Here is an 11,716-nt window from a genome sequence, read left to right as displayed (position 1 = left end):
TAAAACCCAACAGCCAAAAGTAATATGAAATTTGTGTGGCCGGGTTAGCTCAGTTGGTGGCACATGTGTGGGGGTTTGCTCCTCGATGCAGCGGCTGCAGGTTCGACTCCGACCTTTGGTCCTTTGCTGCATGTCATCCCCCCTCATGTCTTTGGCTGTCCTGTGGAAATAAAGGCCCCAAAATGCCCAAAATAATAATAAATAAAAAAAATAAATATTTTGAAGCTGGAATACTCTAGGTGATAGTTCAAAGTTAAACTAAAAGTTCAAAAAAATAAACAGTTAATATCTTTAAATAATTAACAATTACTGATAATGTCATTTTAGCAGCAGATTTCTTCAGATTTACTTTTTGTACAACCTTTTTGGTTTTGCTGAAAATGGTAAAGTACTTTTTGCAATCTGTATGTAAGATATACACGAAGTAATAAAACATTTTTGGCGAAAATGGCTGTATTTGGAAATCCTTGAAATATGTCACTGGTAAATACATATATTTTTTGTTAAAATTGTAATGTGATTTGAGTTATGTGTATTTTTTTATTATTTAGAATTCAATTTACAAATAGTCATCACAGTCCGTAAACATAAAACTATTTGTATTTATTTGAAAGGGAAAAAAAATAAAATCTACGTTCTTGGTTTTAGTTACACTTCCGGTGTGAAAGGTCACACCAAGATGGCGCCGTCCAAGAAGAAACATGCCAGTAGCCAGCCTTGTATTATTCCTGGAGGATTTACAGGTACACATCGACTAAACTCAGAATATTAATATGAATATTTTGCTATAATAATGATTTATCCTCGAACAGAACTTGTTCTGGTCTCGTTTTTCTTGTTTGGTGATTCGTAGCCTACTTATCAGAGTTCCTGTACCGAGTGATGTGCTGATCTTTGTCCCGTCTCTCTTCGCAGTGCTGTCTCTACAGTTTAGTTCCGACAGCGTCGCACAGCACAAGCTCTATGTGAAAGAGCACAAAGTCCGAGCAGAGAAGAGTTCCCACAGGCCGCTGGACCGGACTCTGTTCGTTCTCAACATCCCCCCGTACTGCTCAGAGGTACACTTTAAATGGAGCTATGACTCAATCAACAGCTAACTACTAATATAGATTTGCCCTCCTACACAATCTGGACTGTGGTCATAACATATACATCTTATAACTTATTCCCTGTTATATATTGTTCTTAAAGGTCCCATGGCGTAGTGCTCTTTGGATGCTTTTATATAGACCTTAGTGGTCCCCTAATACTGTATCTGGAGTCTCTTTTATATAGACCTTAGTGGTCCCCTAATATTGTATCTGAAGTTTCTCTTTTATATAGACCTTAGTGGTCCGCTAATACTGTATTTGAAGTCTCTTTTATATAGACCTTAGTGGTCCCCTAATATTGTATCTGAAGTTTCTCTTTTATATAGACCTTAGTGGTCCGCTAATACTGTATCTGAAGTCTCTTTTATATAGGCCTTAGTGGTCCCCTAATACTGTATCTGAAGTCTCTTTTATATAGACCTTAGTGGTCCGCTAATACTGTATCTGAAGTCTCTTTTATATAGACCTTAGTGGTCCCCTAATACTGTATCTGAAGTCTCTTTTATATAGACCTTAGTGGTCCCCTAATACTGTATCTGAAGTCTCTTTTATATAGACCTTAGTGGTCCCCTAATACTGTATCTGAAGTCTCTTTTATATAGACCTTAGTGGTCCCCTAATACTGTATCTGAAGTCTCTTTTATATAGACCTTAGTGGTCCCCTCGACCACTCAAGATGATTTATTAACAATGCAATTAATTATCATTGTCATTCCTGCCCTGCTGTTTGTCTTTCAGGGTGTTGTCAAAGAGTTGTTCTCCCAGTTTGGCTGTGTTCAGTCCGTGGAGTTGAGGGACCACCCAGGCTCCTTCCAGGACTCTGGACCCAAGCTGTCCAGGTTCTTTAAACCAGTTGCAAAACAGGTTGGCTGCATTGCTGCTGAGCTCTTTCTGCTGTGACACCATGAACAAAAATGAACTGTACTTGTTATGTACCGTATATTTCACGTCATTCATATTTAACCTTTTGTGTCTCCTGTTTGTCCTTTCCAGGGTTTTAGAGTCGGCTACGTTGTGTTCGAAAACTCCTCCAGTTTAAGAGCAGCTAAATCACACCCACATGATGTCTCTTTGGTGGTCTGCACAGAGCAGCGTCCAGTGAAGACAGGAGTGCAGAGTGAGTGACGCTACAGTGATGCATTCATTTTTATTAATGCAAGTTTTTAAATAAGAATCTACTGTAGTATCGCAGTTTCAGTGTGAGCCAGATTCTTGTTGATCAAACATATTCAAACACAGAACAAAACAGTCTTACGTTGTTTTTTTTCATGTTATTTGTTGCTCTTTCTGACTCCAGAATGGATTCAGCAGTACACAGAGTCTTTTATTAACCCGGACAAACTGCAACACATAGTCGACTCCTTTATGGAAGACTACGACAAGCGGAAAGAGGAGGTGAGAATTCTGCAGCTCTTCCTCCAGCGTTACACGCCCATCTAGTCCGCGGGACTTCAACTTGTTGTTTCTGTCACAGGAAGCGGAGAGGCAGAGGAAGGAGGCAGAGCAGCAACAAGAGGATGAAGAGGGCTGGGTGAAAGTCACAAGAGGATCCAAGGGCACCAAGGGCCGCCCCCACAGTGAGGCAGCCAATGAGAGGACTCTACAGAAGGAGATGAGGAAGAAGAAAAGGAAGGAGCTCCTGAACTTCTACACCTGGCAGCACAGAAACACGCAGAAAGAACGTAAGTTGCCGATTTAGTTTATTCGTCATCTAGTGGCTAGTCTCGCATTGCCAGACCTTCCTCCACAGCGCCACGGAGGAAGGTCTGGCTAGTCCACACAGCATTCCGGGATGGGGGAAAAAAAACGTGCTCTGGTTTATTGGCATTTCTTTAAACCAATCAAAATCGTCATGGGAGGCGCATTGTGCCGGACGGAGGCACAGCGTCGCTGCAAAACAGCCTCGGGAAGGAACTTGTTTTGGTGGAACGTGTGGACATTCAAAGGTTGTTTTAGGTCCTGCTTACACAAATATGCTCGCGGGTGAAAACACGAATATTTTATCAGATGTGCCTATCGTTTAGACAGCAACGGCATTTTTAGGGCTTAAAAAACGCAAAAAAACTGAAACCACCCTCCAGAGTGGAAATCTTAAAAACGCTCCACCATCGCGTTCTCATCTAAAGGGTATAAAGTGTGTGTGTCTGTCTGTCTGTCTGTCTGTCTGTCTGTCTGTCTGTCTGTCTGTCTGTCTGTCTGTCTGTCTGTCTGTCTGTCTGTGGTCTTTATGTGTCTGTGTGTGCATTGTTTGGAGCAATAACTCCACCTCCTCATCTGTCCAGACAAAATTGTCAGCTTTTGTTGTTCGCGTCGCACGAGGAGAGGGAGACAAGTAGAAGGAAGGTTCTACGCAGGCGCGCAGACTTGGTGGATCGCATTTCACACACTTTTGCGTCACCATATGCACGCAGATTTCCCCCCCGATAACGCTCGTCTGTAAGTCGTACAACAGACAACTCCGATTGGACAGATAGTCTAGCTAGCTGTCTGGATTTACCCTGCAGAGATCTGAGGAGCAGTTAACCATAGTCCTCACAAATCCACCGGAGGTTCGAACGCCAACACAAAGGAAGCAGAAGGTGACGGGACATCCGGCCGAAAAGAGGGAAATCCGGCAGAATCGGAGCAATCCCGGAAGTGGAAAGTCGCGAATATAGACTATCTGTAGGCTAGAATTTGTCCTCGATGTTTGCTGAAGGAGAAGGAGAAGCCATCAAGCTTTGCAAAAACAAAATGCCTTTTATTATTAACTTTTTTTTTGCTCTCTTTCAGATATTGCTGACCTACGGAAAAAATTCGAGGAGGATAAACAGAGAATAGCTCTGCTGAGGGCACAGAGAAAGTTCAAACCTTACTGAGTCAACGTCCTTGACTTTCCTTTCTTCATTTCACTGCTTTTGTGTGTTTTAGTTACATTATAACCCTGATCCTTTTTGTGTCAATAAACATTCTGAGTGACTTACTTTCATGATTATTGAATTACCAGCACATCACAAGAGACGAAGGACATTTGGGAAATCGTTGGTAGAAAGCATTTGATTAAAAAGGTGACATGCAGGACAAAGTACCAATGCCAATTCAAGTATTATATATAAAAAAAAAAAAAAAAGTCTTGCATTGCCAGACCCCCCTCCTCCGCGGCGCTGTGTCTGGCTAGTCCACACAGCCTTCCGGGGTGGGAGGATAAACGTGCTCTGGTTTACAGCGTGTTCCAAATTACTGATTTTCCTAAATAGTCGATGCAAATGACACAGTATAATTTTCAAGTCACCAACCGTTAGGTTATAAGTTGAATTTAACTGAACAAACCACCCAATAAACTTTTTTTTCAAAATTAAACTCAATGCACTGTTCCACATTATTATGCACAACAGTTTAAAACCATTTTATAGGTTGGAAAGAACTGAAAATGGTCATTTGCTGAATTTGCAGCATTAGGTCATATTTACTGAAAGCAAATGCTATTTCAATCAAACATATCTTAACAGGACAAGTTACATGTTAACATAGGAGCCCTTCTTTGATATCACCTTCACAATTCTTGCATCTATTGAACTTGTGAGTTTATGCTTGAATTTCTTTGCAGGATGTCAGAACAGCCTCCCAGTGCTGCTGTTTTGATACAAACTGCTTCCCACCCTCAGATCTTTTGCTTGAGGATGCTCCAAAGGTTCTCAATAGGGTTGAGGATGGGGGCCACACCATGAGTTTCCTCTCCTTTTATGCCCCATAGCAGCCTATGACAGAGGTATTCTTTGCAGCATGAGATGGCGCAGTCATGCATGAAGATTACAGAAGGCACAGTTCTTTTTGTACCATGGAATAAAGTAGTCAGTCAGAAACTCTACATACTTTGCTGAGGTCATTTTCACACCTTCAGGGACCCTAAAGGGTCCTACCAGCTCTCTCCCCATGATTATGGCACAAAACATGACTACTCCATCCATCTGGACCATCCAGGGTTGCACAGCACTCATCAGTAAAGAGTTTGAAAATTAGTCATGCATTTCTGGGCCCAATGCAACCATTTGTGCTTGTGAGCATTGGTTAGGGGTGGCTGAATAATAGGTTAATGCACAACTGCAAGCCTCTGGAGGATCCTACACCTTGGTTTGTGGGACTCCAGAGGCACCCGCAGCTTCACATACAAGTATGCAATGGCATTTTAGCAGCTCCTCTTAATCTGATGAATTTGTTTGGCAGAAACCTTCATTATGCCTTTATCTGCATAAACCTGTGTGCACGTGCTGAATCAGCCACAAATTTCATGCAACTTTCCCTGTTATGAGTTTGATTGAAATAGCTTTTGATTTCACCTGTTCCACAGGTAATTACCGGTGAAACAGTGCATTTTGAGTTCTGAAAAAGTTTGTATTGGAGTTCGTTCAATGAAATTTAACTTCTACACCAACGGTTGGTGACTTGAAAATTTCATTTCAGTCATTTGAATCGGCTATTTAGGAAATTCTGTAAAATATCACTTGAATAATTACGAGCACTGTATTGGCATTTCTTTAAACAAATCAAAATTGTCACTGGTGGCCGGTCGCATAGTGCCACTGCAAAATAGCCTCGGGAAGGAACTTCAGAAAACTCTGACAGCACAGAGTCTAGCTAGCTGTCTGGATTTACCCTGCAGAGATCTGAGGAGCAGGTAACTATAGTCCTCAAATCCAGAGGTTAGAAAGACATTGGCAGAATTTCCAGCAGAACCTGAACAATCCCTCAAGTGGACGTCTTGATAGGGACTTTTACAAAAACTCTTTAGGAACCATTCAAACCAATGTTTTGGTCTTGATTTTACATTAAGGAAAGCCATGATGAATGACCAGCTTTTGAGTTTATGATCAACCAAAATCAGAGTACAAAAAACAAGTTGAAATGCATACCACAGACCGAAATGTTTTATTGAGATTGTTCACTGTCCCCTTGTACTTCACAAGGGGTCTTTGCTACCGGCTTCTGCCTCTTTCTGATGCTTAAACAAACTGTCAACAGCAGGATCAATAGCAGGGCACCGCCAACGCCAGAGAGAACATACACCGTCACCTGAAACACTGAGGAACAGAGAAAAAAATAAATTCAAGTATTGCCATTGATACCATCACATAACTGTAGTCTTGTACTGAGCAGGACTTACTCGTCTTCTGTTTCACACATGGATTGTCCTCTACTTCAGTGCTGTTCTGTCCCAGCACCAGTGGACCTAAAGAGACCAGCTGGATCTGGTCAGACTCAGTTATTGCCTCTCTTCTCCGTCTTTGCCCCTCCTCTGATGCTGTGGGAGGAGAGGCAAATGTTTACTGCATATCCAGCACAAAGACTGTGTACAAGGAGAAAAAAAAAACCTAAACTAATCTACTCACTAATGATGGCACATTTCTGTGCACAGTCAACATCCTCTGTGCAGATTTCCACCCAACAGAAGAAGTAAATCTAAGTGAGAGATCACACATGTGCAGATACACATTTAGATATGATAATTTTATATTGATTTATATCATTTGTGGATGTGTTAACCTTACTTCCTCCACACTTGGATGGCCGGTATCAGGATCCAAGAAGGCAAAAGTCTTGACATCGAACCTCCTGACTTGGGAGTGGGAGGTGGTCTGCCCCCGGTTGTCCACAGGGACGGAGCTTCTCATGTCATCCAGAGGGTTGGGACATCTATCCAGGGGGACAAACAACGGTCAGGTGCTCAGCCTTCGAACATAATTTCATCTTTAGGTTGACGCTGTAATTTTCTTCCACGTTACCCATCATAGAGAAGTGTCCACACAGAGTGTCTAGATGAAGGGTAGGCAAAGCAATCCCGTACACGCAGGGAAAGCGTGGGGTCTGGGGACGGCTGGGCGATTGAAATTTCCACATATGCAGCGTCGCGCACCGGCAAGGTCAGTGGAAGTTGGTCCTCAGGAAAGAAGGACGTGAAGGATGCATCTAGTGGAACAAACCATTAGTTCTAAAGACTTGACCAAATGCAATGATAGATTCCATACTGCGCTCCATTTTTAGTACCTTTGGCTATTCTCATCTGCAGTCTCATGGTTCCCAGTGCAGCCACAGGCGGTGGGTTGGTCACTGCATACAAGGACCGCAAGTCTGGGGTATGCTGTTTTGATTCTGGTTTTGATGCCCGTTTCGATGCCTGTTTCGATGCCTCATATTCACACTGGACCTTCAGACTAAAACCCCATACTCATGTCACCACCAGTATACTTTCACCTAAAAATCACTGTCAGAGCCATCAGCAGTGTACAGAGAACTCACCTAAATGGAGAATGTCTGGTTATACTTTTTTTAGTACGCAGCTCCTCCACTTCCACCTCATAGATAGTCACATCTCCTTCCACCTCAAAGCCGAGCAGAGAAGAAAGGATTCAGAGTCAAGCAAATATTTAACTACTTGCAGCCAATATAGGCAATCAAAAAAGGAAAGCTTTAGTGGAACAGACATTTCAGCCAGACAATATATTCTTTTGTCCAAATTCTAGACATGTTAGTTGGAATCCAACACTTGACAAGTAGCATTACCTTCATTTTTGCACCACAGTCCATGACACCAATCTTGAAAACAGCCGTGTCTGGGGTGGTGACCACAGGGGAACACTGTGGCTGATCTTTGACTATGAGGCTTCTGGGATCAATGGGCTGGTCTGTGGCCTTTACTGAGAACACAAAGTGTCCATCCAGAGAGCAGGCTGCAGGGAGATAAAGAGACAAGAGATTAATGGATGTACTTCACACAGAAATAAAAAAAGACCAATTAATTTCTAGGGTACCTCATCACAAAATCCCTTCCATGTAAACAGTACATTACATGCCAACAGTACTTAACATGCCAAGACTAATGCCAATACTACCATTGAGTTTGTAGTAGCAGTTTAAATCGTCTGTGTCGTAGCAGCATCCCAGTTTGTAGCAGGCATCGCGAGAAATGCTTTGGTGGCCACAATCCACTCGTAGAGCTTTTTCTGTGTCACAATTTCCAGGTAGCGCTGGAAAAAAAGCCATGCGTTTAGTGTTCTAACCTGGCACAGTAAAAAAACTGCCAAAACACCATGTATTGTACACGACCGGTAAGATCACCCCATGGCATCACTTGTGTGAAATTATTCAGAACTCCCGACCAGGTTCCAAAGGAAAATTTAACAGTTTTGATTGATGGAAACCGATACAAAATGTGCACCGACTTCAGAGCTACAATACATTACTGGGTCAATGAGTTTGTTATACACATTGGCTGCCTCCACTCACGTGTTGGGATAAGTTGAGTCCTCTCACTGCGTTTCAACATCAGGGGACAGCTGACATCTACCCTGAACCAACGATCCCCTCCTGTCAGCTGTACCTCCAAAGGGAGGAGGACTTTGCTGCCCTGAGGACCAAATATCACCACAATGTGGATGTTAAGAAGCCATACACACCATTTTTGCATTTACAGGTGCACACAAACTCAGTGCATGTGTATATTCTCCTTCTGTAGACTTCTCAATGTACAGAAAATAGGAACATTTGCAATATTGGGTTTGGGGCTGACAACTTTAAGGGATTCCATTTCAATAAAAGGTTTCACTATTTCTACCAATCAATAGTGTTCTGTAACCAGGGATGCAAAGGGGCAAACATTTTCCAGTAAATTTCCAGAAACTTTCCATAAAGTTGAGCTGGGGAATTTTGAAACCATTCCAATTTGGAAACTTTCATGGGAATTAATGGAAATTTGGATGAGATGTAGTCCTTCTAGAAATGATCTGTGCAGTGGGTGTGGCCTCAATAGCCCTGCAGTAGCCCAAACCATTGACCTTTAGCTTAACATATGAAGGTATCTAGCATGCTGTATTTGATTTACTCCATCTAGAAAGGCAGTAGGGCCTATATCGTTTCCTTTAGTTTACCTGTGGAAGGTTTCGGACAAGTCAATTGAGACTATGCACCACATGTTATATTACATAGAAGTTTAACATAATTTTAATCCAATGTGAAATTATAAAAATCAGCACTGTCTATTGTTTCCAGCCTATCAAGAACTAGTGGGCCCCACTCGCGTATATTAAAAGTAAATGTTGGCAAGTATGTAGTAGCCTATGCAGATTACTGCATGCGTGCAGGTCATTGAATTTTTAAAACAAGATTATGCTGCAAGATGGGTTCCCCCCCACCCCATTCAAGTTTCCTGTTATAGACTAACAGCATTATAACAAGCAATATTAAAAATCCAGTTTATTCCCACAGAAAGTTTCAAACTTTGAAAATTCCCAGAATTTTGCAACCCCATTTGTATCTTACAAGTATTGTGTGGAATGTTTCATAATTTCCCCCCTTTGTCAAGGAGAGGACTTTGCTTTTTAAACACAATGTTCAGTCCACCCAATAACTTCCATACAGTCCCTTAATTTACCTCAATCTGTGCATAGCAGCTGTCAAATGTGCTGAAGAGGTTGAGGTTCTGGTTTTTCTCTCGGACCAGGCTCACTCCACAGTATTCCTCAGTTTGAAGCAGTGGGATTCTGGCCCCTGTAATGTCTAAGACAACCAAGCACACGCAGTATTATTGGATTCAATTCAAAATGTTTAAATGAGAACATTCAGGAATTTGCACTTCGTAGCCACTAAAACGATTCCAACCTTGTTTGCCATGATCCATCCAAGTTAAGAAAAATTTATAGCAACAAAAAACACGATCTCACCTTTAACATGTATATTACTTTTAACCTGCGGACCAAAGACAGCTCTTAGCCTTCGAGCAGAACAGCTGACGCTGGGCAGGGCGAGCTGCTCCAGCGGGGTTGTCTTCTTCGGCTGAGCCGTGACGGCGAAAATTAAAATAATCAAACACAGTTTTGCAAAATGATAATCCATCTCCTTAGGATTTAGATATTTAGCTCATACGAGTTTGATCTCAGAAATACCACGTCCTTTCTCTGACACCGGGGGCACAACGACAGTAAGCACATGCAGAGAAGCGCTCGTGGTCTTGAAGAGGACGCAGCAAGCTTTAAACTAATTAACACTAATTAAACATATAAAACACGTGAGGGGGTCACGTGATTTAATTAGTGTTAATAAGTTTGCAATTATGTCCCAGTTGTGCACCTGTGAGCCATGAGAGCTGCCGGCTTAAAGCTGCTTGGAACAGTAGGACAGAATGAGCTGGTAATTAATAAAAAGGTCAATGTGTAAATAATAGATACCGTGCTTAGCATATGCATGGTATCCTCAGGGAGCCATTAAATGTAACTATAAGGTCGTACCAACCTCACCCCCTCAGATTGGAAATAATAAAAAAAAAATATATATATATATATATATATATATATAAGTAAGTAAAATACAAAAATGTGAAAAAAAAATATTCATAGTTGGCCTAATGCCTGCATAATAGTAGCCTATAACACTGGCAGTAGCCAATCTGCATTATGAGTTTGTTACTATTACAAAACGTCAATTTTCAGAAATGCAGCCATGCAAAAACGCTTCTGCCGGCCTTGGCGGTCATTTCACTTTCTGCCATAAGCGAATAATGTATTTTGCAATGTAGGACCTTATCTCCCGAACCAAACAGGTTGACACAGAATAGGCCAGTACCGCTATGTTTTGATGCACAATTACAATTACGCCATATACAACATCATAAACCGTTCAGGTAAATACTTAATGGTGAAAATAACACTAAAAGTCACACTAAAAATAAATGGTCGGCATTGAGGGAGCAGTGAGTGGTTAATTAAATATATTCACTTTTTAATTATACAATAGTAATTTCCTGCCATTATTTCTCTTTCACCTAATTTGCATAGTTTTGCTATATTTTTTTTCATATTCCTTATAGGCAGAAGTAGAGTTAGCTTTAGGTAATACACCTATTAGTTAGGTATAGGAAAGAGATAGTAGTTTGAATTAAAATAAACCCTTTCTGGCAGAAAAGAATCAATAAAGACACAACTATTGTCTGTTGTGTGTGAGTACCAGACTGCCTGTTACAGGTATGGATGGATTTGATTCAGGATCTTCATAAACTGGAAGACTTCATGCTTGACGATCAAACTTTGAACTATGACATCTGCTTAACGAAATCAGTTTGATGAGGTGTGTGAGGATAGCCATAGAAGGAAAGCACTGATGCACACATCATGGTTCAGGTGGAAAAAGGAAGGAACAAATGGAGGAAGGCAGCATACATAGCCTCTAATTCTGCCACAGAGATTGAACCGTCCGCTGGAGGACGGATCGGGAACTTGAGTTCAGGAACGGCAGTGACCAGTAACTGATGACTTGGCCTTCTAAGAGCCGGACAGGAGGCCGGTGACATGACGAATGAGCTGGAGGCCAAGCAGAATGGACACGTCAAGATGATATGGTAACAGACTGGATTGCAAAGGAATGAATTGGATTCAGGATCTACATGAGCTGGAAGACTTCAAACTTTGGAACTGTGACATCTGCTGAACTACATCAGTTTGCTGTTGTGTGTGTGAGGATGGTTATCGAAGGAAAGCACTGGACTGGAAGGACGCACACATCATCGGTGAGGTGGAAAAAGAGAGGAAACAACGGAATGAAGGCAGTCTATAGCATCAATTCTAATATGGAGACGGTACCCAAATAAAGAACGGACCGGG

At 41.7% G+C, this 11,716-nt stretch overlaps 2 protein-coding genes across 2 annotated transcripts; one reads left to right on the top strand and one right to left on the bottom strand.

Moving 5' to 3' along the window:
* The first annotated feature begins 647 nt into the window (after positions 1-647).
* Positions 648-4,053, top strand: rrp7a (ribosomal RNA processing 7 homolog A). Its single transcript, XM_039824368.1, has 7 exons — positions 648-743; positions 916-1,058; positions 1,830-1,955; positions 2,085-2,208; positions 2,389-2,486; positions 2,566-2,773; positions 3,864-4,053. The coding sequence occupies exons 1-7, from the start codon at positions 680-682 to the stop codon at positions 3,947-3,949; spliced, it is 849 nt and encodes a 282-aa protein (XP_039680302.1). The 5' UTR covers positions 648-679; the 3' UTR covers positions 3,950-4,053.
* A 1,914-nt stretch (positions 4,054-5,967) lies between these two features.
* On the bottom strand, positions 5,968-10,076 carry LOC120574165 (zona pellucida sperm-binding protein 4-like). The gene is made up of 12 exons (XM_039824367.1): positions 9,785-10,076; positions 9,496-9,620; positions 8,352-8,472; positions 7,958-8,092; positions 7,629-7,795; positions 7,365-7,447; positions 7,113-7,279; positions 6,851-7,034; positions 6,617-6,761; positions 6,458-6,527; positions 6,232-6,369; positions 5,968-6,148 (listed from the first exon to the last, which is right to left on the bottom strand). The coding sequence occupies exons 1-12, from the start codon at positions 9,954-9,956 to the stop codon at positions 5,997-5,999; spliced, it is 1,659 nt and encodes a 552-aa protein (XP_039680301.1). The 5' UTR covers positions 9,957-10,076; the 3' UTR covers positions 5,968-5,996.
* Positions 10,077-11,716: the final 1,640 nt, after the last annotated feature.

This window comes from Perca fluviatilis, chromosome 15, assembly GCF_010015445.1.
Source record: "Perca fluviatilis chromosome 15, GENO_Pfluv_1.0, whole genome shotgun sequence".
In the NCBI taxonomy this organism is placed as follows: domain Eukaryota; kingdom Metazoa; phylum Chordata; class Actinopteri; order Perciformes; family Percidae; genus Perca; species Perca fluviatilis.
The sequence above is the reverse complement of the archived record's forward strand: the minus strand, read 5'-3'. Positions and strand labels throughout refer to the sequence as shown.

Bases quoted from the DNA above. Each gene is read 5' to 3' on its own strand.
- rrp7a (XM_039824368.1), top strand. From the start codon at position 680: ATGGCGCCGTCCAAGAAGAAACATGCCAGTAGCCAGCCTTGTATTATT. The intron at 744-915 runs GTACACATCGAC...CTCTCTTCGCAG, and splicing joins TATTCCTGGAGGATTTACAG to TGCTGTCTCTACAGTTTAGT. The intron at 1,956-2,084 runs GTTGGCTGCATT...TGTCCTTTCCAG, and splicing joins TTAAACCAGTTGCAAAACAG to GGTTTTAGAGTCGGCTACGT.
- LOC120574165 (XM_039824367.1), bottom strand. From the start codon at position 9,956: ATGGATTATCATTTTGCAAAACTGTGTTTGATTATTTTAATTTTCGCC. The intron at 7,796-7,957 runs GTAGTATTGGCA...ATCTCCCTGCAG, and splicing joins CTGCTACTACAAACTCAATG to CCTGCTCTCTGGATGGACAC. The intron at 7,448-7,628 runs GTAATGCTACTT...CTCGGCTTTGAG, and splicing joins ACTGTGGTGCAAAAATGAAG to GTGGAAGGAGATGTGACTAT.